Below are 26962 nucleotides of genomic sequence, written 5' to 3'. Positions count from 1 at the left end.
AACTTCACTGTATGTGCACCTTGTAGGATGCAGTGGTGTTCTGTAAAGCTGTCACAAGGTTTAGTGATAAGGTTTTTCCAGAAATATAGCTCTTGGAGAAACGTGTGCCAATGGCATGTAGGGTTCTGGAGTATTATATAGCTAAATAATTGGAAAGTATATTATGTTTTGGGGTGTGGATTGTTTGTTTTTAATTTTGGATCTGAAAACTGAGCTTTTTCATGTCTGTTTTTGCAAATACAGGACCAGAGAATAAACATGGGAACTCCTGGATCAGGACGGAAGAGAACCCCAGTGAAAGACAGGTTTTCCGCAGAAGATGAAGCCCTGAGTAACATTGCCAGAGAGGTTTGTTAACTTCAAATTGTTTTAAATTCAGAAATACTGGTGGAAGAAGTCTCATTATCCAGAAAAAAATTAAAATTAAGCTGTGCATTAAAAAGTGCAGTTAGCCAAAAGTGTTGATAACTAATACCAACTAAGAGTATTTTTGATCAAAAAAATCACATTTACTTAAATGTTCTCACAATGATACTTTAATTGTATGATTAATGTAACTTGACAGGATCACACTTAAGTTTAGCAGATATTTCTACAGATATTTCTACAGATATTTATATGATTCAAATAGTTGTTAGCTAAAGATAAATGAGAAATCCAGTTATCATCTCAGGTCTAAAACTAAAAAACAACATGATTATCCCATTACAATGTATAGTATTCTTAAGATGGTAAGTATGGTGTATTGGTGTTGAATAAGCAATAGTCATTATTAATAGGTATTTGTCATATAGTCTATTTCAATTGTAAAACCACGTTTCTTTCGAAAAAAAGCTTAATGTATACACCATACCAGGACTCCTTAAGGGAGTCACCATGTGAAAAATAGAAAGCTGAAGTTAACCAGCCAAATATGCAAGTAACAAGGAATTGATACAAAGGGCAATTTTGTATACAAAGGGGAATGTAGTCCCACCGGATATAGGAAGGAGGCAGCTGCAATTTAGTCTTACAGATGTCTATTTGGACTTGAGCTTTTCTGGGAGGAAATGCTGTGACTTGGAAACAAAAGCCTTAATACTGTTTATATAAAAGTGGATGCAGAACCTTTGAGCTACACTATCTACAAATCTGTTAATCTGAGATTATACAAATGAGTGCAAAATGCAGATTCTAGTTGGCATTGTAATGTAAACTATTGTCTATATATATGTGTGTGTATAGTATATGTACATGTGTGATAGGTCTTTGAAAACACAGCTTATGTGTGCATTTTCAAATGTAGTCATCATAGACTGTAGGCCAAGGAAGTGTTCTGCCAGTAAAAAAATAATTTTCATTTAGTTGGCAACTTTCCAGGAAGCTATGGTTCACACCAAATCTAATGCAGATATGTTCTATGTGGGGCTTTGAATCATGTACAGTCTCATTCCTCAAGTTCTGTCTCACATTTTGGGAGAAAACAGTTAACAAAGGAGAAGAAATCTGCCTTTAAATTTTTTTTTGAGTGTTCTCTGTGTGGTTCCAGTACAGTAGCATCAGCTTGCGACTTAGCCTAGAAAAAAAAGGACTCAATACCAAGGTGTTATAAGTATTATCTTGCTTAAAATTACTGTGGGGCTTTGTTCTCTTACATTCCTAACTGCCTCAATTAAAATTTGAGCATGAGTGTAAATTAAACAAAAATGAAGTGGTGTTGTTTTTCTCCCCCATTTCTTCCTTCCCTTAATGCTAAATTAAACTAATACTAGGTCTTACAGCTAGAGATGTTATCTCGCAGAGAAAACTGAGTTGAATATGTCTGTTCCAGGGATTAATATATATTAAGGCTTCCTTCCTCCTCTGTCAAAAATGAACTGGAAAACAACTTGCTGAAAATCTCATAAAACTTATGCAATATTCTGATATTAATCTAAGTCTTATTTTTATAACTAAAATCATTATGCTCATCAGTATATCATTTAAGGGGTAAGCATTTAATTGTTTCTTTAACTGATTTGTCTTAATGCTTAAAACTTACTGGAATTAAATTGTTCTAAATGTTCCTTCTGATTTTTCTTATCAGAATTATTTTTCACTTCCTAGTATACTGGTGCTTTTTTTTTTTTATTTTGAGGGTCACCTTTCGTGGCATGTTAAGAAGAGAATTAAACATATTTTGAAATAAAATGGTTTGTTACCTCTGCATACATGTTTTCAAGGCTGTGTACAGCACCATTTCTTCTTTTGTGTTGCCATATCCAGGTTTCACTTTAAGAGTCTCAAATTGTTATCCAATTTCAAAATAGTGTGAAAAGTTATTTGTCATCCTGAATGTTGTATCACCACAATATGTACTACTGTTAGGTTGTTAATCCCTTGGTCTGTGTAGGAGAAGCTGGCTTTCAGATCCCATGTCAGACAGCAGCTGTTGTCATTGATTTGGTAGCTGTAATTCATGGTATTAGCCACCTTATTCTAAAGAAAACTTTAAAGAAAGAGAACACATTTCTCAGGATATAACAGCAGAGTCCAGTGAACAAAACTAAGCTCTGTCTTTAACATCTGATTTTAGTGTGCCACACATAGGCACTATCATTTGAAGCTGGGGAAAATGTTCTGTTACCATGCTCACATAGTGCATGTCAGTTCTCACTGCTCGAATGTATGGAGTAGACATACTTTAACGTTCTGAAGCCATTATCTCAGCAATGTGGCTTGCTTATCTTTTTATTGTCAAAGGGTGCCTTGTTCCTCAACTTCCTCTTCTGAAATTACCTTTTTAGCAGATGTTATTAAAACAGTTGAGTTGAGCCCTGTAATCCATAAGTCAGATGTTTCGTGAGAAAAACATCCCTGAAAGGTGTTCTAGGTATCAAGACATGGTAAACAGAATATGCAGAAACAAAAGGCTGGCACTCAGGATGATCTGCATGGAAAAACTGCATAGAAATGCTCTGGAATTCAGAGCAGTCACAAAATGGTGCTAGGAATTATCAGATTTTTTAATACTAACAAAGGCTTAGTGCAGGGTATGAAGTTTCAGAGTTTTTTCCTCCAAAAGATCAGATTTCAGAAAGCACTTGTCGTGTTCTTTCTTATCACTCTTAATTTGACAAAATTGAGATTTCTTTGTTTTATGGGATGCATTAAAAGAAGTTGTGATATCTTCATTTTGGTACCAACAAACATCTACTTTCTAGTAAACCTTGTGTAAACAATTCTTGGGTACCGATCCAATAAATTAATTTCTATGTAGTCATTTTTCTGCACTGGTTGAATCTGATGTGTCATCACAAAAATATTTAATGGAAGACAAGGGCACTACCATGGGATCTGAGGGATTTGGTCAAACTACTTCTTCCTTGTGAGGTTTCTTCCATTTTCTCCATCCTTCCTCATCAGAAGACTTTTTCCTCAGTTGCTTGTGTCTCCTCCCCTTCACTTCTTGCAGCACTAGCACTGTTATGTAGAGACTTCTCTTAACCTCTTTTCCTTGCTGTGGGAGTTTGCATTGAGGCAAACTCTTCTGCGGTGCCTCTGCATGGAGCAAGGCACAAGTATGCTAAACCATCACTGTTCAGTGAATTACTGTCTTATTCCAGGAACTTCTGAGGGACTAGACCTCTTTCTTTGGGGCCTACTTTGTATTAGATTATCCTTACTGGCATTGAATTCCATGTGCTTGCTGAAACTGAGGAAGAGTAAAGGTGATGTGCATATCAAGGGACAGGGATCTATGCATCTTTCTCTGGAAGCATTGCACTCTCCATATTATTCAGTATCTTAAGTGAGATTAGTTGCAGTTGATCTGTTTGGAAGTCTTACCTTGGTACAACAGAGAGGATTACCAGTTTATCCTGTTTGTTTCGAAAGCTGTGGGAACAGGTGTAGGTCTAGTGTTCAGGTGTTTTCTGCGAGCAGTAGGGGGGCTCTGAGTGTAAATGCACCCAGCTACATTAAAGTGAAGTATTTGCAAGTGTCTTCTGATTATAGCAAGGCTAATTTGAGGAGAGTTAATCTCCTGAAAATATAAAGAGCTCCTTTATACCATCTTCTGGTTCCTTCTCTAGCTGTTATAATGGATTCTGAAGCTGTTAGCTCTCTGATTGAGAAAGAAGGTGGTTTCTTCTGTCTTGTAGAAAGTTCTGACTTTCCAAATAACAGGGATTGTCTAGTATGACTTTGGTCTCCTATCAAGATTAGGTTCTTATGTGGGAATCCTTTTTGTTTAACAAATAGCTAAATAAGTAGCAGTTGAGGTTCATGTTCTCAGGGTTATGTTCACAGTCTACACTGGATACAGCTGATACGATCTCAAGATCTGTTTTCCCTGTTCGTTTGTTGTGGAGATTCTCTGCTTCTAAAGCTGTTTTGTGGATGGAGTATCTTCAGCTGACATCTGCATCTCTGCTTCATTTGTCTTTGTAATTTACAGAGAAGCTGTTGTATTCATTTTAAATATTCAGCAGTAACCTGTTGTCACCAGGCCTGTCTTATGATTGCTTGAGACCTCTTTCTGCAAGAACAGCCTTACATGCAGGGACAGAGGTTTATCACTTCTGTGTTCTTACATTGACTTCAGTTCAAAGTGAGATATAATGAACATGCCAGAAAGTGAAAAGAGTCTGACTCTTGTCATGTCACGAGCCTCAATCAGATAAGCAGCAGTTTGAAAGAACAATCAGGATTTACATTTTATATCCTTTCTTTCTGTGTTTGCATCAGCAACCTTTTCATTCTTCAGGGCTGAATAGATGACAAAGAATTGGAGCCCATGGACAATGCATTGATATTCATTTCCTTCTTGTAGCATCTTGTCTGTAGTTTTTCAGGAACCATTCTCTTTACTATTTTCATTTTATAGCAGAAGCCTGGAAATTCTCACAAGGTGTTTTCTCATGTGAGAGAATAAGATTAATTTGGATTTAAAATTCACTCTCTAATGACTCAAACTTTGGGTAGTGTGGAGTTGTTCTTTCTTTGGTAAACATGTCATGTTACTTAATTGCCAGGGTAGAAGGAGCCAAGAGTTCAATATTTTAAAATGTTTGAAGACTGCATAATGAATTTTTAAAAAGTTAACAACATAGTCTTCGCCATATTGAATCTGTTCAAAGTTCAGTGCATGTTTCTCTCTGCATACAGTTTCTGCTTTTCTTAAGAAAGCAAACAAAACCCCAAAGAACCCCATGCTCTTACAGAGATTGTAGATGCTAGATTATTTTTGAAATTTTTTTAATAAGAGATCACTTAAATATTTTTAAATCAAACATTTCTACTTTAGTATTACTTCAAAATTTTGTTTGCTGTTGTTTTTCAATAGTGCTTTTTCAATTTTTCAATGCCCTGTGGCAGCGATGGAGTTTGGGTACCTTGTCAAGGGCAGCTGGTGCCCTCACTGTTGTCAGCTGTTGGAAGGAGGAAAGTCTTCCTTACTAGGGCCTCTTGCCTTGAAAACTGCAGGGTAGTAACCCAGCATATCCCTCAACAGAGAGAGAAATGAATTATGCATATGTGGTAGCCCGTGGTAGCAATAATTCTAATTTTTCAACAAAAAGCATTCATATTTTGTCAGAGGTGAATAACAAATTTTGGTATAGCCTGTGTTTTATCCTTTTGAAGATTTTATGCTGAATCTGATCTAATTAATTGCCTTCTCTACAGTATAAAAATTTAAATCAAAATAGTATTGCTTTCTAGTGAATTCCGTCTTGCAGGCAAGGGGAAAGAGCAGGATACCTGTCTACAGTACGAAGACAGATGTTATGATTCTCCTTGTTGAACGTGCATGGAAGCTTCTACCATATCAATTCCATGTACTAGTATGCTTCTTAACTTGGTGAAAAATTTGATGGTTGCTCTAAAGAGACTAAGAAAAAAGCACTTCAGAAAGGAGAGACTATAGGCTCAATCTTTACAAAGACATTCAAATTAAAATCTGGTCTCTTTCCCTTTCTTCTTTCTTTCTTTACAAAAATATCTTGGATTTAACTGAAAAACTAAATGTTACCCTTGGAAATTGAGATAAAATGGCTTGGAAGGTTTTAAAAAAATTGTGGAAGAATATGTATTAAAAAAAAAAAAAAAAGGAAAAAATGGAGTAAGCAGAGATAGTTTTCTAAATGTGACTGTAAGTAGTTGTTAGTAATTGGGTTTTAGGTGAAAATAAGCAAACTGACCATGCCATCTCTAATGGAAGGAGACCATTCTCTTGCTACCCTGTATTTACTAAACATATGCAGTAAAAAAACTAATCAAAGTGAGCGCTGCTTCAAGGTAGTAGCTTAACTGCATGAAAACAGTAAGAATCATCATGTTCTTCTAGAATGAGATGCTGTTCATGCAGGTGCAAAGAAGCTTTTTTTTTTGTTTTCTTCTCCCATGATGCTTTTTGGTACCTATTTTGAATGAAGAAATCCAGAACTCAGTGGTGAACAGATGGCTTTGTTTTGTTACCCAGAGCTGAGCTAATAACCAGAGAAATGCAGATATGGCACTTGGTTTAAAAATCACATATTTGTCCTTAGAGTAAATGGTAAAAGATAAGAAGTAGAACCATGGAATTGTTTTTGTTGGAAAAGATTTTTTAAGAACATGAAGTCCAACTTTTAACCTAACACTGCCAAGTCCATCTCTAAACCATGTCCCTAAGAACCTCATCTAGACATCTTTTAAACACCTCCAGGGATGGTGACTCCACCACTTCCCTGGGCAGCCTGTTCCGATGCCTGACAACCCTTTCCATGAGGAACTTTTTTCCTAATATCCAATCTATGCCTCTCCTGGGGAAACTTAAGGCCATTTCCTCTTGTCCTATCACTTGCTACTTGGGAGAAGAGACCAACACCCTCCATGCTACAACCTCCTTTCAGGTAGTTGTAGACAGCGATAAGGTCTCCCCTCAGCCTCCTCTTCTCCAGGCTAAACAGTCCCAGTTCCCTCAACTACTTGTCATAAGACTTGTGCTCCAGACCTATCACCAGCCTCATCACCCTTCTCTGAACTCTTTCCAGCATGTCAAGGTCTTTCCTGTAGTGAGGGGCCCAAAACTGAACACAGGATTCAAGGTGGGGCCTCACCAGTACTGAGTACAGTGGCACAATCATTTCCCTATCTCTGCTGGCCACACTATTCTTGAGACAAGCCAGGATGCTGTTGGCCTTTTTGGCCACCTGGACACACTGCTGGCTCATGTTCAGTTGGCTGTCAATCAGCACCCCCAGATCCCTTTCTGCAAGGCAGCTCTACAGCCACTCTTCCCTGAGCCTGTAGCTCTGTCTGGGGTTGTTGTGACCCAAGTGCAGGACCCAGCACTTGGCCTTGTTAAACCTCGTACAATTGGTTTCAGCCAAAGGATCCAGCTGGTCCAGATTGGACTGATAAGAGTTGCATGAGTCTGTTCATATACAAAAACAATCTACAAATTTAGTTATTAGTCCTTTAGTCTTGAGGGCCTCTTCTTTGTGTTTCTTTCTACCCAATCCCTTTTCTTACAAAGGTCTTTTCTGTAGTCCTCTATTTCCTTTCTTCACCACTTCTCTGAATGAATTCTGTGCAGAATTGTTGTATTTATACCTAATGATGAATCCTACTTGCCCTTCAGAATATCTAACAAAGTGATTTATGTCCATTTTACCCACCAGTATAAGTGTACTGGTATGGCTCCAACAGGTTTGGATACGTCATCTCTTATTTGCAGTTGAAGTGTTTGAGAAAATACAGCTATTGCCTTCCTTTTTAACAGCTGGTAATACCCTTTAGGAACTTTTAAAATAAAGTGTCAGATTTGCTAGATTTTAGACAAGACACAGTTTAATTCTCAGTTCAGGAAAATAGGAATTTGGTATATGACTTTTTAACAAGCTATATTTCAATTATATGACTTTGTAATAAATATATTAGTTATTATAAAGATATGTGTGTCTTGTCTAAAGACTGTATAGAGAGCAACGATCAGTGAAATGGAAATCAAGGCAGTAGTGGCCTGTCTGTAGTTTTCTAAGATTAGAATTTGTTTGATGCAAGCTGTAGAAAGCAACCTGTACTGACTCCCAAGTTCCTATGAGCAAAGAATAGTGATGTATTTAGAATACTCTTCAATTCAAATAGTAATGGAATTAGAAAAGTGTTATAACATGATTCCCTGTCTTTTTGCTGTGTTGTTTTTTGTGGGTGTTTGTTTGTTTTGTTTTTTCCAAAACATAAAAAGTAGCTTAGACTTCCTTTCTGTGCTGGTTCTATAGTCCAAACAGCTTCATCATTTCAACTCTGTTCTCTAGCCAAAGCTGTTGTGGCACTATATTTGCCTTAGCAGATATTTTAAGACTTTATCTCAACATAGCTGAAGAATTTAATTTGTGAAGAGTTTGTTAGTGGAAATTGTTTCATAACTTTCATGGGCTTTTTTCAGTAATGCAACAGAGTGAACAACAGCACCCAGGAAGAAAGTGATGTCCTTTTGAATTATGGTTATTTCTCTATTACTTTTAACTTTGTTTTTCAGTTACGTAGTTATCAAGATTTATGAGTGCTCTATTAATAACATGGGGTCTTATCTCTAACAATTTTACTGAGAATAAAGAATTAATTGTTATGATGGCCTTTCAAATGGTAATGTGATTTGTCTCTTGCTCTAGGGCTTGCTGAAGGAAGCTCAAGACCTGCGTTCTGAGTTAACTTGCCAACTACTTTGTCTTTTTGAAATTGTGTACCTTTTAGAGGAACCTGGTTGCTCAGATTAATAATTAATGTAATAGCAAACTTTTTCGAAAAAAATTCTATAAGAAAAAAAATTATTTCTTTGAATTCAGGCACCCATTTTATGACTAATGTTTGTAAAATTCAAGGGCTTAGTAAATTGGGAGAAATGGAGTTTCCCTTCTACTGTAGGAATGTGAAAGTTTGATCTGTGGCTACTGGACTAGGACAGAGTGAAATGTGAATTGATTTTCAGCATGAATCAGTAAACAAATGAACTTTCTATCTTTTGCAAGAAAACCTTGCCAGAGTCTAAAGGCTAGATGTGTGTATCTGCTGATTTACAGGCAGAATTGAACCCAGACCTGTCAGCCGTGTGAGTCCTTTCTCTTTCTGTGCTGCATATACATCTGTGTCAAAGTTTATAGGCCACAGAGCTATGATTACAGACAATGACAGAGTAGGGCTGCAAGTAAGAAAAGCCTTCCTGATGCATGGTAATTCCCTTGCTTTTCTTGCGTGCTGTCATTGGGTAGGAAGAAGTGTTACGCTGCTCGGAAAAAGGATTGCAGCGTGGCAGTCAGGAGCGCTGACACAGCTTTGGAATCACTTCATCTGAGTATGCAAAATATAGAAACACAATCTTAATGAGAGTCATTTGAAACCAATACAAACTGGTTTAAGTAATGAAGCTATAATGTGTTTGCCCTCCTTCTTGTCATTGATAGGTATCTTTGTACTTGTAGTGTAGTCATAATTTAAACTTTTTTCCTGAAGCACAGTGAAAAACAGTTATTTGCAATTGTCATGAATTTTGTAAGTTTCTAATACTTTACATAAACCTGTGCTGTGATGGTGGCAAAAGCAGAAAAAAAACCCTAACCAAAGGCAAAACCCCATTGAATTTTACATTTTTATGAAGTTCTATAAAATTAGGTGTTTTGCATGGTAGGAGTTCTGAACTTTTGGCTACTGATATTTCTCTTAAGTTTTTAAGCAACAGTAGATAGACAACAGGAAATCTTGATGGAAAACCTGTCTTCAGTGGCTTAATATTCTAAGAATTTAAGAGAAAATTTTCATGAGCTCATTTTACAAACATGTAAAAAATGAGCTTGTTTTCCTCAGCTGTTTGCTTTATGTCAAAAATTATTACCTCATAATTATTAACTGATTAGATTTGAGGTGGCATTTAGGATCTGAAAGACAATGTGTTTCTTTTTTGATTGAGGCTGGATAGAAAGTGGAGAAGATACATAGTTGTATATACCAATCACCAGGTTTTGATTACTTCTTTTTTCTTTAATGTCTGTGGCCAAAGATTCTGCAGCTGCATTCATACCTGTATAAATCCTATGCATAGGTAGAGTCCTGTTAAAGTCTGCAAGATATGAATTTTTTGATTTAATGACAGTAGTATTTATGAACTCAGTTCTTTTATCAACATGTAATTCTTTGAACTTGTAATGATATCTGTAAAGACTTAAGTATGTATCCTTTCTGAAACTTCATTCAGAGAACTCCAATTTCTTTTCTATTTATGTATTGTGATGTTAGAATCTTAATGTGTTTCTGTAGAAAGTGCTCAATAATGTCTTCACAAAAAATGTGGGTTTAATTTTCAGTATTTTCAATTTGCTTGTAGGCGGAAGCCAGGCTTGCAGCCAAAAGGGCAGCTCGAGCAGAAGCAAGAGATATACGTATGAGAGAGCTGGAGCGACAGCAAAAAGAGGTAGTGTAAATCAGGAATTATTGCAAGTCTTTGCTAAATTCTTAACATTTTTCTGTACTTTTGTCTTTCGGTCTGCTAGTATTTACGGCACCAGGCAACTATTAGCTTCTCTGTCTCCCCCCATACCCAGCTCTTTTCCCTTAGGTTATTTATCTGAAAAGGCAACTTGTTTGTAATTACCTGTGGATGACACCTCACAAAATATTGATCCGACTATTCATTTTGAACTTCCTCAATAGTTGCCCTCACTTTGTGGGAAAAATCTGCTATACAAAATAGGCTGTTAGCACTCTTGCTGTCAAATTAAAAATAAAATGTTTTTAATGTGGTTTCAAATTTTAGGTTTACAGACATCATCAGGTGGTTGGATGTTTTACTTTTAACAAATGCACTAAATTCAAACCTAGCAACAAAAATTGAACAGAAATGAATCTAAATGTTTAGGTATTTTAATTGTCGAGGCTTTCTTATTACTGCTTATTGGATTTTAAGTGAGCAGAAGGAGAGAACATAATGACAGTATCCAGAACTCGGTCTTGCATAAATAATTTTGCACCGAGAGGAACAATTGTAAACTTCAGATTAGAAGCTGAATGTTGTCTGGATTTGAATTACTACACTTGTGGCTGAGTCAGCTGGTGACTTTTGTGCTTTTATAAGAGTTACTTAACACAAGGGGCAGTTTCTTTCCTTGTTGTTGGTGTGCAAGTGGTCCATGTAAATATGGATAACTGACAGCACAGCATAAATAGTAAACATATACCCAAAATGTACACTGACTAGTGTATAGGATAAACAGCTATGAAAAAGTAGAGAATTATTTTGCTGTACTTTTCATGTGTAATATACTTAGTAATTGGATAATTTGGATTTGTAACTTTGGGTATACTGTTTTCAGTCAGTTTCTTCCCATAGGAATTATACCAAGTGTTCACAATAAATACCTATTGTCAGGATTTTTATTTATAAAAAATAAATAGATTTGGGACAATACTTATACATATGGTTGCGTGTTGCTCCAAACATTTCTCAAAAAAAAAAAGTTTCATTTTTTTGAGCAAAAATACCTGGGAACTAGGTTTTCAACAGTCTGACTATTTCATGATTGTTGCATTTGGTTCAGGTTTCAATGCAGCATGCAGAAGATTGATAATTTATTATTTATCATTATTACATTCAAATCCGTGTAAATGCTTATGTTTGTGTTGTTTGTTTGTTTTTCCTGTGGTAATAACAAGTACAATTACAAAACATGTTTTTGCCTCAATTTTACATGGCTCTCATTATTCCATATTTGTACTTCTCTAGCTGCCTCAGGTATCCAATAGTATGCTGAAGATTACATGGCAATTAACTCAGATATTTCCAAATATTTGATTTAAGATTCCAGTCTTGTGTGGTGAATAATCTATATTGTAAATGGTTTCTTTGTTTTTCTTTTCACATTCCGTAGTCTTCTCAGCATTCATATGATAGAAAATGGGCTCATATCCAGAAATGGATGGTAGGCTAAAACCACCTGTTGTGCATGTTTGTGCCACTCAGAGAACTAACACAGGATTTGGAGGAAGTAATTTACTAATGGTTTGCTGTGTGTTATTTCAAAGTGTTTTATTACCGAAAATAATGACATATAAACCATATATGGATGTGGATATGGAGGGTACTTCATGGCAGCAAAAGACAAACTATGAAATGAGATGCTCTTCTTAAAATGAAATGTTTTTTGTTTCTACCATGTATTGGTTTAAAGTCGCCAATCTATTTAAAATGAAATTTCATTAGTTTCAATCCATGTAAATATCTTTTCAGTAGTAGATGTTTTAATTTCAGTTAACTTCTGTGGTTTGGGTTTTTTACTACTTTTATTTTTCTTAGCAGACTTGCATTTAATTTTTTCTTCTTTGAGCAATGTGGCAAATGCTAGTCTTTTCACTGATGATTGTCACTTCCCTGACTTAAAAAACAATTATTTACAAAAATCTAAAAAAGCCCAAACCAACAAAACACAAACCAAAAACCCCTCACAGGCAACTAAAAACACCCTGTGCATCACCTGCATCCTTTTACCCTTTGCCTCTCATTTTCAAATAATAATGATAAAATATTTGAATGTTCATTTATTTATTTTAAATGTAGTAAGTAGGAAGGAATAGAGATAGTTGAGTTACAATCTGAGAAAGCTGCTGTTCGATTTATCCTAATTTAGTGCAATGTTATATTAGAGAGTTCCTTTCTCAAACTACACCTGCCTCTTAAGGCGGCACATGGGATATGTGAGTTTCTGTTTGTTATTAGGGAAGTGTTCACTGTGCAGATGTTTTGAATCAAGAACATTTAAGAAATACATGCCAAGACTAACCATAATTTCAAATAGTTAAAACTACCATGAGAGTTAATCAGCATTTCTGTTGATAAATCCTAGAACTGTCATTAGAATTTTATTTGCGAAAGGTGTGCTGGCTTTGTATTGCCTCTTTGCCTACCTGATATATGTGTGTGCTTATTTGTTCCCGCGCCACTTATAAAGAACAACATAGGTTTATGTTATCTCATGGCGGAATGCACATTTGAATGCTTTCTTGCTGGAGAGAAAACAAAAATTGCAAAACACAGATTGCATTTGTGAGCAATTTCGATTTGAAGTTAATGCCACCCAATTGAACAACACCTTCTCTTCGTGCTTGTAAGTGGCACATTTGCTGCAGGAGGTTTCTGAGCACATGTGCACTCCTTTCATGGATCAGGAGACCTCACCTCTCTCCTAGATAAAGTACATATTTCAAACTTAAATTTTTAGAAACAAGCTTCATAGTGACCAGCAGCAGTTACCTACAGTACGTACTGCAGTACTTAATTTATCCTTCGACCTGAATATGCAGAACTCTTTAACACTGGCTTTCTCTTTTCTGATTCTATGTCAGGAAGAGGCTTGTTGCCCTAAATAAACCTACACTGCCTATTGGCAGTGATCTGACTATGTGTTGAAAAGTTACATAGTATAAATGTTCGTTTTAAATCTCAAAGTGGACACTATAGAGAGGAAGACATAAAATGTCATTATGAAATGAAGAGAACCTTTTTTTTCTTTTTTTTTTTTTTTTTTTTTGTCCTCTCCGTGGGAAATTTTCTTGCAGAGTATCAACCAGGCCTCTTGAATAGTCACAAAATAATATTGAACTAGTTAATATATCCAGTGATAATGTAGAAAATAAACGCATGACCGTAAGCATTTTGAAATCCAACTTTAGACCATAGGTATCTATTTATGATCTGGAGGCCAAGCTTTTAACTCTGAAGATAACTGGCCAGCAATCTTTAAAATAGACATTGAAAACTGTAGAAAGCAAGTAATTTGAAGAAGGACTCCTAGTTTAGAGCCCTGTTGTAGCCTTGAAATTGGATAGTTTAAAATCTAATTCTTGATGAGCTTGTTTACAGTAACTCAATTTTTGAGAAGCTTATGGCATGTGAAACATTTTAATTTTTGGTTTTAAATCAGTTGCATTTTTGTCCTGCTGCTTCTCGCATATTCCTTTCTGTGAACGTTCCCTGATCTTCAACAGCACAAAAGATATTAAGGTGTCTTAGCTAGTTGTCCTTCCCCAAATTTTGTAATTTGGTTTTAATATTTTCACTGTCATTGTGGAGCAGAACTACCTATAGAACCTATAATTGATCGATTTGCCTAAGAAACTTTGTTCCTTTAATAAAAGAGACAATATAAAATATGTATGAGGAAACTGAGAATTAACATCTTTGTTAGAGCTAATATAACTTTGTAAAATGATAACAATCTGACTGTAGTAATTATAAAGTAAATTTCTTACTAATGTACTTCTGATTCGGTTAAGCTTTTTAAAAAGTTTTTACCTTAATTTCTTAATTTTAAACTTTTTTTTTTACTTTTTATGCATTAATATAGTAATCAGAAGAAAGATTGGCTACTGAACACTAATGATTAATTAAACTAACCTCCCTTGTTTACATCTCCTAATGTAGTGTGTTGGAATGCTTACCTAGATCAGGTGAAATCACAGTTCTTGTGACTTGAATGAGTTCACTTGCCATGATGGATTAGTCAAAATGATACATAACATTAAAAGTGCTAACAGCATGTTGCTTACTTTTGCTTGCTTTTACTTTGTCACTTTTTTATATATATATATATTTTTTTTTTTTTTTTTCTCCTATGAAATAACTCTGCATTTCTCCTTTCTCAGGAAGATTCAGAGAGGGCCAGGTATTCTCACCGGTCCAGTCGACATTCATATTTGGTTTGTGTTCAAACTGTGTTGTTTTCCATTGTGGCCTCCAGAAAAAAAAAAAGAGGGGAGGTTCATTTGCTTGGGGAGTGGATGATACTTTAAGTCTTCCAAGTATTAGCAGTTTTAGAGTCAGTATTTTCAGTCACATACAATATTAAAATTCATCTGGTATTTTATTTCCATCAATGTTAACAAGATAGTTTATTTTTACGTATTGTGTATCACATTTAAATTCTTTGATTCTTTTTACTATAAATACCTCATGCTTTTTTTCCCTCTACTACATGTATTTATTTACAGTATATTTTCATTAGTGAAAATAACTGGATAGGCATTTGGAAATTGTTTGGAAATATATGTAGTTCAACAATCAATTATTTGAAATAAGATATTTAATTACAAGTTTTAAGTGTCATCTTCTAGTGTTATCCCAGTGTAATATAATTTACGTCTTTTTTAAAAAGCTGAGTAAATTGTACTTAGGCTTCAGATATTGCCAACTAGTAAGGATTAATTGGCTTGTCTATAAATGGTAGAGTATGAAGATTCATACATAAGTTGTCAGTTGTCTTATGGTTACTACAGGGTGCTTCAAAAATATATACCCAATTTGAAATCACCATATATTTGGAATTTGGTTCATCTTTTTGAAATGCCCTGTACTACACATCAGATCTCTTGGTCATTTGTGAAGGTGCTGTTAATGATCAAACACTGGTCGAATTTAAAAAGTCTGGGAAAAAAAGTCTTTTCCATTTTCTCCGTCTGTCTCAAATTCTGCAAACAGGCAAATTTTTGTTTAGTAAAGTAAATACTACTGCTGACTTAGTGACCCTGAATTAATGCCACTTCCAAATCAGTGTTACTCATTGTCAGTAGCTTGGGCTTTCATAGCAAACTGATGCTGATGGTCACCTGCTCACTGTTGTTCTTGCACTTGTGTTTCTGTAATATTTGTGGAAGAAAAAGTAGTAATACCTTTGGATACAATTTGAAGAAGAGTTTGGTATGATGTAGTGTTTTATTTCTCTGAGAATATGGGGATATGTTATTTGTTAGTGGCAAAGACTTGCCTGAATGATGCGAGGTATCCCAAAGACTTCTAATAGAAGTATTTATCATATTGTATAGGCTTTCTTCTATCCTCTTCAGGTCACATACAGTGCTAAAGAATGGTTTTATTGAGGGTTTGTAAACATTTTCCTTGTCTGAGTAGATGTACATAGAAATCAGCTTGTCATTGATCTGGATATATAGACCAGGAGATAAACAAAAGTTAACCCTTTTATTTTAGCAATTTGTCTATTTGGAAAGGTAGGATAAGCTGTTTCTTTGCATGACTTTAAAGAAAAAGTTGTCATTTACTAAGAGGATTCAGCTTTTAGGTGCAATCTTTGATTAACTGAATTTTGTTACATCTTGCAAGTCTTGGTGTTGTGTTTCTGCAATTTATCACACAGATTTTTTTACTGACTAAATTGTTTAAATAAGGTACTTTTGACTACTTTGCAAACAGTAAATGTTTTACAGAAAAAAAACATGTAAAATGTATTATGTGGCAACACTTATAAACTTGTGAGATGGTACAAGTCTGCTCAGATCTGTTCTTGTTTCCGTTAACATAAAAAATGTGCTAAAATAGAGATGTAGTAATTTACCCTGAACTAAAGAATAGGGTTTGAACTCAGCAGGTAACTGAGCTCATTTGGGGGGCGAATACCCAGAATTTCTTTGACTGCTTTGATTATTTTGTGCCTTTCAGTGAAGATGAACAGTTTTCACTAGAGCTTTTAAAAATTATATGTTGATATATTTTTACAATTTCATTCCTAAGAGTTCTTTGGATGTCAGTGGGTCTCACAGGAGCAGAGCAAGTACCTCCAGAAGGAGAGATCTTGTGGTGTGTAGCCTGGAATGAGCATGCTTGGATGTGTTCCCATTATAACATTTTCTGTGCCTACTTACCAAAGCAGTAGTTTGGTGAAAGCATGCTTCTATGTAGAAAATTGTATTAATTCGACTGATTGATTAATGTAATCGAAGGCTTTGTGATTGCAAGTTTGAGGGCTCAAAGTGTTGTGTTTGGTCTTTGAAGATAACTTCGAGTTTGAAGGGAATTAGTCTCAGGGAAGGGAACACAAACAGAAATTTCAATTCTTCAGAAATAGATATTTCTGTTTATTTTGTGGTTTCCTAGTTTAAGCAAGTTAAATATAGTAGACTTAAGCTGTTAACAGTTAAGTAAAGGTATAAGTTAAATCTTATTATGATAATAATCTGAGTGATCTCTCAATTCTCTGATAGCAAGGTTGCTTATTGGAAGCTAATAACTTAATTTATTTTTTTTTTAATATTTTTTATCTTAAGTTGGCTAAAACTGGTACAGTGTCCTCTGGGTCCTGTATAGTTATACTTTTAGAAGCACAAAAAGGTACTATAGTCTGTAAATTATATTCATAATATTAAATTACTTTTTAATGTAATATGAATATTGGATATATTGGAACTATTGAGATAATATTAAAAACAATATGAAATAATATGAACTAAACCTGGCCTATATCAATTTATAAACAGATACAAAATCTAAAACTAGGGGATTTTTGGTGTTTATTTGATCTCTAGAAGGAATTTTCAGGTGTATCAATAGACAAGTAGAAATCATATTTTCTTGTAATTGTCTCAGTAGTTATCATGATGGAAATTATACTGGGTGGTACTCTAGCATGCTGTTAGTCTGTAATGTTCTCAAGCTGCCTTCAATTTTTGTTTGTGCTTTTTTTTTGTTTGTTTGTTTTAAGGAAGCATAGGATGATACTAAGTAACATTTTTGGATTGTGCATTACCTGCAGTCGGAATAGCTGTTATACCTGTGAAATTTTAAATGAACTGGAAAACATAAGCTTGCTTTGAAAATTTAAGATTTGTACACTAAAAAGAATGTGTAAACTCCACAGATTTTGCTGTTGTTGAGTGACAAGGCCCATGTGGACACTGGCTAAACTATTACTACAAAGCTGTTTTTATGAATATTGAGTTGCTAAATTTGATAGACAGGCAGTCTCTTTACACGCAACTTTCATCCGACTATTCCTTCTTTTTCACACATTCGCTCCTTCTGCAAACAGCTGTATCTCCCTCCCTTTCCCCACCTTCGATTGCTCTCTAGGTTACCTTGCATCCCATAGTGTCTTCCATACCCTGTAGGCAGTGACCTCCATTGGTCTGTAAGGTGCCCTAAGACCCCCCCACATCCTGATGGGTTTCACACCTTGACATCAGAGCTGACTGATGGTCCTCTGGGCTCCTTTGCCTGTGTGGACATGAGCCTATTATCACATCACCTAATAAACACACTCCCAGTTTAATATAATGTATTGTACGAGACTTTGCTTAATTATTTAAAACACTGTTACCAAAACCACATGAAATATTTCACATAACCTGCTGCTGTCCAAAATATTTTACTTTTCAGAAATCGAGGTGCTGTTGGGGGAAAAATAGTCTTTAATAAACAGTGTTCCAGCCTCAGAATGCCCTTTAGATTGAATAAATGGCATTCCTCTATGTATACATTTTCATAATTAGTAGAATGTTGTATTGCAATTTCCTTTTAAGTATTTTAGTCATTATTTGAAAAAAAAAACCAACTAATTTTGATATATATACATTTTTAATTTCATTATTTTAATTTCTTTTTTTACTGCAGTATGACAGTACTAAGGATATATCTTCAAGATACTCGGTCCCTGTATGTTAACACTTTGCATGTCTTTCAGTGAAAACTTTAGTACTTTGGTTTTAAGATGTAGTGACACTAACCAGCTACTTTGAATTATTGATTTTTTTTTTTTTAAGTATATGAATTTGTACTATCCCAATTTCAGACCTAAAATAGCAGTACAATTCTAACACTTTCTATAGAATGCATGTATAAACTTTTTCTGGGAGAAAATCTAATGAAGTCACATACTACAGATAACTGTCTTACAGTAAGCACTTTTTAGTATTTATTATTTCTGAACTTTAAAGCAAAGCGATACATACAGATTAGACTTAAAAACAAAATGTGTATATGCATATATTTGTATTCTCCATTTCCATATAGAAACTTTGACTAAAATTGTCCTGAGAAAAAACAGGTGGTTTACATAACTTTACTTTAAAAATCCTTATTGTTATGAAGTGGTAGTAGTGTACATCACATTCTCATTGGTATTATGCCAGGTAAAATTTGTGTATGTCTCCTAAGCAAAGGCAAGCACTGAGTGCCACTAGAAGTAATATGTAAGCAGCTTAAAAAGCTGAATTTGTTTAAACAGCAATGTTATTTGAATTAGCTACAGATAGGCAAACACAATATAATGCTTAGAATAATCTGTAATGTTAAGCTTTTTTAGTTTATTTACTGGTTATACTTTTTTTTTTTTTGTGAAATGTGAGCACTGTCTTAAGCCCAAGCCCCTGTTAATCAGAGATAGTATTGGTTATAGATGCACGTATCGGTTCTTTTTTACACAGATAGAAGTATGGCCTATTATTCTAATAATGTAGTTAGAATTTTCTGTTGTGCTTCCATTGTAGGTGATAAAAATTTTAAATCCTTATGTTTGACTTATTTATGTTTTAAGATTGATGTTACTATATAGTAGCATTAATTCTCTAAATTTTATTCTTAGAGTCATGCTTACAGTGAATCTCATAGTTCAAAGAAGAAAGCTGCTTATTCACGTAAAGACTTATTGGTTAGTTTTTGACTATAATATTTATTATAAATATACTGTGTAGAGTTACATACTGATAAAGTTATGGATAGATTTATTAGCTTGCTGACATACACATAAATGTTTTCAGGAAAAAAGAGACCTCTTGTACTGACTAAATTCTGACCTGAAGTTGAGCATTTGAAACTGTGCTCATGGCAGTGGAATTCCATGAATGGAATCAGCTGAATAGAAATCATGTTCTGTTGGAGGCCTGGGGAAGGCTTTTGTGAATATGTAGATTGGCATTTCTGGATGAAAGTTTATTCAGTCAGGTTGGAGATATGTGCTCTATTATTTACACTTTATCCCCTATCACTTTAGAGATATTTTAAATGTAGATGTAAAACAGATTGAATTTACCAAAAACAGTGACATTAACCCAGTGAACTGTTGAAAAAGGCATGTGGATTATTGTGATATTCCCAAAACTATTTTAGAAAGTTCAGTGTAACATATGTGAATATAGTGCCAAGAAATCATATATTTTGGATGTAATTTTTCAGAGTGTTTTGGCACTGATGAATCAGCAATTGCATCAGGGATTGGGGACATGGCCACCTGTGTTGAGGAAAAGCTGAAATAATTTGTGTATTTACATGTTTGTATTACAGCATTTCTGTGTGCGTTATCGAGGCACCATTTTTCTGTTTCCCCAGTCCTTAAATACATGAGTAGTATGGATCTGTCTGCCTTTCATGGCCTATTGAGATATCAAGCACTACATGCTGAAAGCACTACTTTTTGTCATGTCTTCATCTCTCTGTTTTTCCTTCATTTTATGTATATATAATTTTTTTTCTCACATATACATTTATGTGCAATTTGTGTAGGAAGTGTCAAAAAACAACAAAGCCAAAGTATAATTGCTAGGCTTTCAGCATGCACGCGTGGTATAAGGAATGGTGGTAGGGTGCAGACTAATGCTGATCACACAAACAGCCATTCCACTACTAAATTCTTAGGAATTTCTGTCATCTCTCCCCATATGCTCTGATTCAGATTGGTATCTAATAGAAAAAAAAATCAAGCAAATAATTGTACTAATTATTAGCAAGTTTCGTCAAATACGTTCTCCATATATTTCATGCTTCACTTATCAGGGCTTAGGTAAACTTTTTGGGGCTTTGTTATTTATTAGAGGGGGGGGAAAAGGACACAAAATAATTTACTACTTTGGACATGGTATTAAAAATACAGATAATGGTGATATATAGAATACATAAGTAGTTTGGTTTTTTTATGCTTTACTTACTTCAGAATGTCATATATGGGTCAACCATAGGGGAAAATTTTTACAGCATTCTGTACAAGTTCTAAGCTTGGGAACTTTTGGGCAATGTTGAGATAGAACTTTTATTTACAAGATCTATAGATGCAACTTTTCTCTTTTCTTCCCCCCACAGAGTGGAATTTACTATGATCAAAGAAATTATAGCAGCCTTAGACATAGTAAACCAGTTCCTTCCTACCATACTCGGGTCTGTCTCCTCTTCTTATATTAATTTTTCTATGTATATAAAATACATATAGTTGGATTTGCTTTCTTATCCTATATGAAACAAACTTCTCTTTCTTTCCTTCTATAAGACTGCAAATTATTACAGCTAGTGGTAGTTGAAATTGTATTTCTTGCTCTTAAGGGTTGCCTTTTATAAAATGAATGGATAACTCTGTGTTCTGCGTATGGTTTACTCTGTGTTCTGTGTATGTGGGGTTTTAAAATTAAAATTTCTGTTTCCTGATTGCTCTGTAATATAAAGAAAACAACTAGTGTCTGTGACACTTTTTCAAAGTCCTATTTTTAAAAAACAGCAACAACAGCAAAAAGTCTTTAAAGTTTGGTACCAATGTACTGCTTTTCTTCTACAGTAACAGGAGAGATAAAGCAATGGTCTGTTGTAAGTTGGGTGGTACCTTCCAGTACCTGCAGCTGCTGGACAGGTTGAAATAAGTAGCTAGAGGAAATCAGCATGTCTTTTGAAAGCTATTTAATTTCTTATCATTCTTTTCTACAAATCTTCTGATAAAAAGACTGGATTGTTTTAATTAATGTTTTAGATTATGATTTCAAAGATAATGGGTTTTCTTGGAGTGTGTATCCACACAATTCTTAAAATTCCTGTCTATTATAGATGTGAAATTTATTATTTCAATCCTTAGAACTTTTGGGGAGTATAAAGTAATAGATTAAAAGAAATGTACACAGAACAGGTGTTTCTGACATTTTCTGTTCTTCGTGCTACAGTCATCTTCTCTATACAGTGATCCAGTGGCAACAACTAGGAGTTACAGGGTTAGTACCACATAAAATAACATTTTGGCTATCTTTAGATGTTTGAATGGCCTCAGAAATATAAAATTACACTTTTCTTCATAGGTGTCTCCTTCTGTAAACACTGGTTTGATAAGAAGTATCAGTTTGGTTCGTAAGCACCATTTGCATGGTTGCCATAAAATTGTATTGTATGGCCATGAGGCTTGACAGTATTACATGTGCATTTTTTCATATTTTTAAATAAAGCTGCTGCTTGTGTGCGTTGTTCTGTGGAGGCACTCAGTTTAATGTTTTTAACATTTTAAAATTGCCTCTCTAAAGAATTTTAGTAATTGCTGCTGTTTTACTGATCTTTTTATGGACAAGCATAAAGTTTATGAATACAACAATGATGATGAAGAACATGGGTTGCAACAAGTTAATCTAAATATACTAAATAACAACTGCATGTATAATACAAAAAAAAGTATTTAAAGAACTTAAGCATTTGAATAGGAAAAATCATTGTTAGGAGATTACAGAAATTTGTGGTAAATACACTTTAAATACTTTCAAATAAGATGCCATATTTAAATGTAATAGTAATACAAAAATGTAATAGGATGAAAGCCTAATCTGCATCTTTACAAAATAAAAAGTATTATAGTGCCATTTTAATGGCACTTCTAGTATAGCTGGAAGTTCCATTAAAATGACTAAGATAGCTCTACAAAAAGTTGTTGTCTTCAAAGAGTGACATGCATGCCTGAATCTTTGACTTTGCTGCTACAGTAGTTCAAATCCAACTTATACTGTCATTTAGAGACATGCTAAGCCTATGTAGAAAATTGTCAAGTACTCTTATGTAATATTTTTATGTAGTTAGTGAGGTCTTGTTCTACGCTTGGATTGCAAACGGAGATAATTTACTTTTTTTGGCTTTATGCGTGTTCTTCAAGGAAACATTATAAGATCCAGTGAGACATCAAGGTCATAATGACTGCTATTATCTATAATTCTAATCTACATATAATTCTGATTTATACTAGAGATGTAGGAGGAAAGCAGCATGAGACTGTAGTTCATTTTTTTTTTTATAATTGTGTTGCCCAGAGCTTCTTTAAAAGATAAAGAGATTTCAGCCTTACACTTTGAAACATTCTTCTTCAGGAAAACCTGCATGGATGAGCACAAAATAAAACTGATCAGTGTACAAGGTAGTTTCAGTTCCCAGCATGGATTAAAACTTCTGAAGACTTCAGAACAGCAAAAACCAAATGGCAATTTAAATATTTTAATTCATTTATTTCTGAAAATAGTTAAGCTTTGGGTTGTTTTGTTTTTGTTTTTTTTTTAACTCTTTTGCTATTGTGCAAGGAAAATCTTAGATTTATATTTGGAAATAAAAATCCCTAATAGTAGGAGGAAATGCTGCTGGAAATTTGTAAAAGTTGTTTGTCCTTTCAAAAAGTATAATGTTAACTGCAAAATGTGTAGATGGAATAAGATAGAGTACATTAGAGTTTGTAAGAATTACGGTGTATAAGAGCATGGCATAATTCAGACTGAATATAAATGGTATTTCATTCCTTCTTTCTCAGGCATCTTTGTATGGTGATGGATTATATAGCTCATATAGTTCTCGCACTGTAAGTGTAACAGGCTTTTGGTTTCTTTCATTAACTTTGTTTTCTGGAGAGAAAAATCTATGAATATTGTGAAAATTTCCTTCATAACTTTTCTTTAGCCATCTGAATACAGTTATTCTTCAAGAGCAAGCTCAATTCGAAGTAGTCCTATGGTGAGCGTTCCTTTTGCATGGTTTGCTAAATGCTTTGATACTAACGCACGATGATTATGAGTGTTTACACTGGGGATCTCTTTACTGACCAAAACACAGACTCGATTTTTCAATTCTACATCCAAAAAATGTAATTCGTCAGAGATTTGATTTTTAGTAAGACGTAAAGTTTTAGCAGAAGACAGTTAAGTGGAGAAGCAATAAGGAATTTGTTTTTCTAAACATCTTTTAAGTGTTTGTAATATATATATATGGAAGGAGTTGGAAAATGGAATATGGTACATAGTTGGGGCAGGCACATTAAACTGTTTCTACAATACATGTGAAAAAGTCTGTCTTTTTGGGAAGGGAACTATAGCAAACTTTGTTATATTGTGCAGTAAGAAGTTGCTGGCTCATTTTTTATGGTGACCAGTATTCAAAACAGAGAAATTTGTTCTGTACTGTGTTAAAAGGATTGTTCCAAAGATGGCTTTTTGTGCTGCGGATTGATTTTTTTTAAATGCTTCTGTTCTGTTTCTGCCACAGAACAACTGTCTTAGTTTCACTGGTACTGCTGCTTATTTGTCATGCTACATGAAAAAGTAAATCAATATTCTGGTATGCGCTACATTGAAATGTTCAATCATTTTTTTTTCATTTTTAACATATTCTAAACAATGTTATAGAGACTAAACGAAAACAGATTTGCAAAACTGGATGTTTTTAGCTACAACAGATGTCAGAGTGAGTTTTTGAGAATGTAAGAAAACAGGAATTTTGCTATTGCTTGAATGAAATTCCAAAACCTAACATCCATCTGCAAAGTCCCTTGAACTTGGTTTCTCTTAACACTGAGATTCATTTCTTAAAAGCATACACTTCATACTGAGATCTGATATTATATATTGCTATGTATATATAATACATATATATGTATATATATATATACACATATATATATGTATATGTGATACCAGTAATGCCAAGGTTCCATTCATTCACACTGGTGAATGTTTTAGAGTTCAAAGTATTTGTTTAATAAAAGAATTCTGAAAAACGGATTAAGTAAAAATCTTATTCATAGCTTTCCCTTTCTACTGTTTCTGTGGTTAATATTTTGGTTTCACTCTGGGTAGTGCATGGGAAGTCAGCTCAGTACTCACTGAAAATCAAAAGATAAAGTAGGAAACAGTAGAAAATGCTGGTGAAAACCTGCGTGTGTATCTCCATCTTAAACTGTATCAGTTTTTATAAATCTATTGAGAAAGACATTAGAAGTACAAAAGGCATAGAAAGACAAGCAGTCAGGTTTATTGGATGTATGGACTTGCCAACAGCAAAGGTAACTTGGTTTTGAATGACAAGAGCTGTGGTGTCATAGATTGTGTTTGTAGGCCTTGAGTTGTTTGTTCTTCTGCTGTAAGCATAATTTATACAAGCAGAATTCTGTTCAGCATATTTCTACTTTGTGAAATGCAAGTCAAATAAGAAAGTTTAGCCAAATCTCTGATTGTGTAAATATATTTACTTTGATATATATATATAAAAAATTCTTTGTCAGAGAAATAGAATATAACCTAGCAGTGAGAAAAAATACAATTCTGTAGTCCTAATCTGATACAGGTGTTCATCAGCAAACTGTTTTATATGTAACTGGTCATATTTGCATAAAAGGCATCTCACTGTCTTTTGGTCAGAATAAGATGAGGCCGCATCACTCATGTACATCAAGTACAAAGAAATCAGAATTATTTTTTTGAGTGGTGAAAATTAGATAGGAACAATATTTTCAAACTGTTCATTTAAAGCTTGTGCTCTTATAATTGCTTTTAAAACCAAGTATAATGTTCACATTAACTATAAAGTCAAGTCTTTTGAAGCAGGATGTTATCAGTACAACACTTTTGGTAAACCTACTGTTCTCAGCAAAAACTACGTTTAACATGAATAAATAATGTTTTCTCAGTTAAATATTTCATTTGAATTCCCATGGCAGGTGTATTTACTGTAGTGTGGTTAGATATATTTTATCTTTTTTACCACTGATGTGTAGCATTAGCATTTTATCCTGACATTTTTAGGTACTTCTGACATAAGCTTTGGGGAGTAAGCTTGTCTTCTGTTGTACTGCCTCTCAAAGTTCTAAATGAAGGAAGCCCAGATCCTACTATGAGTATGTGTGGGGATTGTGTTAATTTGAAAAAAAAAAAAAAAAAGACAGCATTTGTAGAGGAAAATACTATTATTTATCAGCTTCTGATTCTATAATGTTTTAATGTTCTACAGACTTTTTTTAAAGTATTTTTGTAGCTTGTTGGGTGCTATTTTAGTACTAAACCCTTTTGTATGTCTGTATTTTTTATTTTACTCCATATGAGGAAAATGAAACAATAATAAATGTTCATTGCTTTTCATTTTAGATACTGTCAACTATAAGAATAACAAACATGTGAAGAGAGTGTTTAAAAACAATGCATATGCTGACTAAAGTATTCATATCAGTGTGGCACACATTTTATTCATGTAGACACATTTAAAGTAGCAAACTTCTAGAAGAATAATTAAGATTTTTACAGCTGTTAAACTGTTAGAAAAACAAATTGCAATAATGGAGATTTAACTTAGGATTTCTTGCTTGTTGGAGTTTGTTTTTTTTTAAATAAACTTTTGTTCATTCTGTGGTATCATCTTCAGTTCTCTCTCACCTTTCTCCTTATCTTTTGAAGTCTTCTGATTTTTCTGATCAAAGTGAAACTGCTGCTGACTATTTTAGTCGTTCCAACCGCAGGGGAAGCGTTGTTTCCGATGCAGATGACATCCAAGATTTGAATAGTGTGAGTGCAATGCTGCTTGTTATGCTGTGGTGAACACAGCGAATTTACTAACTGTGGATGTTCTTACTCTGAAATAATAAATACTGTGAAAGCACTCAGAGTTATTTAATAGCAAATAGATTTGGGGGCATTTTTTGTATAAATATATCTGGAGTCTGAATTTTTAGAAAGCATGCTGCTTTATTTATTTTGAAGGGGATTTTGCCTGTTGCTAGGAGCATGTGATGTGTTAATGCTTCACGTTTTGTGTGTGATGAGCTTAAGCACCTCTTAAATTTAAAAGGCTGGGGTTTTTTCTTGTGGAAATCAAATGTCTAGGTTTTTTGTGTATTTTGGAATACTATTACTACTTGTTTTAGTGACAAAAATAAATACTTAGAACTGAGCCTTCTTTGGTACATTTTAGGGTTCATTGATCCAAGTTAAGATTTTGTCAGGATCCACTACTGGAACTCTTATTGTTGGCTCTGCTCTTGTACTGAATCCCAAGTCAACAGACCATGGTACAGGAAAATTATCACTAAGATTTTCCTGTGTATTCCTTTAATCCGAACATTGTTCACAACAAACCCAGCTGCCTTCTCTTTATTGCTACTACCAATTCTAGAAATTCTTAGAATCATAGAATTTCCTGATTTGGAAGGGA

The 26962-nt window shown here is 34.2% G+C and overlaps 1 protein-coding gene across 23 annotated transcripts in view; it reads left to right on the top strand.

Moving 5' to 3' along the window:
• Nucleotides 1-26962, top strand: part of LRRFIP2 (LRR binding FLII interacting protein 2) — a 55939-nt gene that overhangs the window by 7620 nt on the left and 21357 nt on the right. For 8 of the 23 annotated variants that reach the window (XM_065052035.1, XM_065052050.1, XM_065052047.1 and 5 more), the window contains exons 2-14: nucleotides 244-348; nucleotides 10325-10411; nucleotides 11865-11915; nucleotides 14635-14688; nucleotides 16514-16579; nucleotides 18389-18430; nucleotides 19359-19424; nucleotides 20849-20923; nucleotides 21691-21738; nucleotides 21823-21867; nucleotides 23301-23348; nucleotides 23447-23500; nucleotides 26209-26316. In XM_065052035.1, coding sequence (XP_064908107.1) covers nucleotides 259-348; nucleotides 10325-10411; nucleotides 11865-11915; nucleotides 14635-14688; nucleotides 16514-16579; nucleotides 18389-18430; nucleotides 19359-19424; nucleotides 20849-20923; nucleotides 21691-21738; nucleotides 21823-21867; nucleotides 23301-23348; nucleotides 23447-23500; nucleotides 26209-26316 — 834 coding nt within the window. In that variant the 5' untranslated portion in view covers nucleotides 244-258. The remainder of the gene's footprint in view (nucleotides 1-243; nucleotides 349-10324; nucleotides 10412-11864; nucleotides 11916-14634; nucleotides 14689-16513; nucleotides 16580-18388; nucleotides 18431-19358; nucleotides 19425-20848; nucleotides 20924-21690; nucleotides 21739-21822; nucleotides 21868-23300; nucleotides 23349-23446; nucleotides 23501-26208; nucleotides 26317-26962) is intronic. The other 15 variants (XM_065052057.1, XM_065052055.1, XM_065052052.1 and 12 more) reach the window with 9 other exon arrangements.

This window comes from Columba livia, chromosome 2 (assembly GCF_036013475.1).
Source record: "Columba livia isolate bColLiv1 breed racing homer chromosome 2, bColLiv1.pat.W.v2, whole genome shotgun sequence".
In the NCBI taxonomy this organism is placed as follows: Eukaryota; Metazoa; Chordata; class Aves; order Columbiformes; family Columbidae; genus Columba; species Columba livia.
This window is presented reverse-complemented; position numbering and strand designations above follow the sequence as displayed.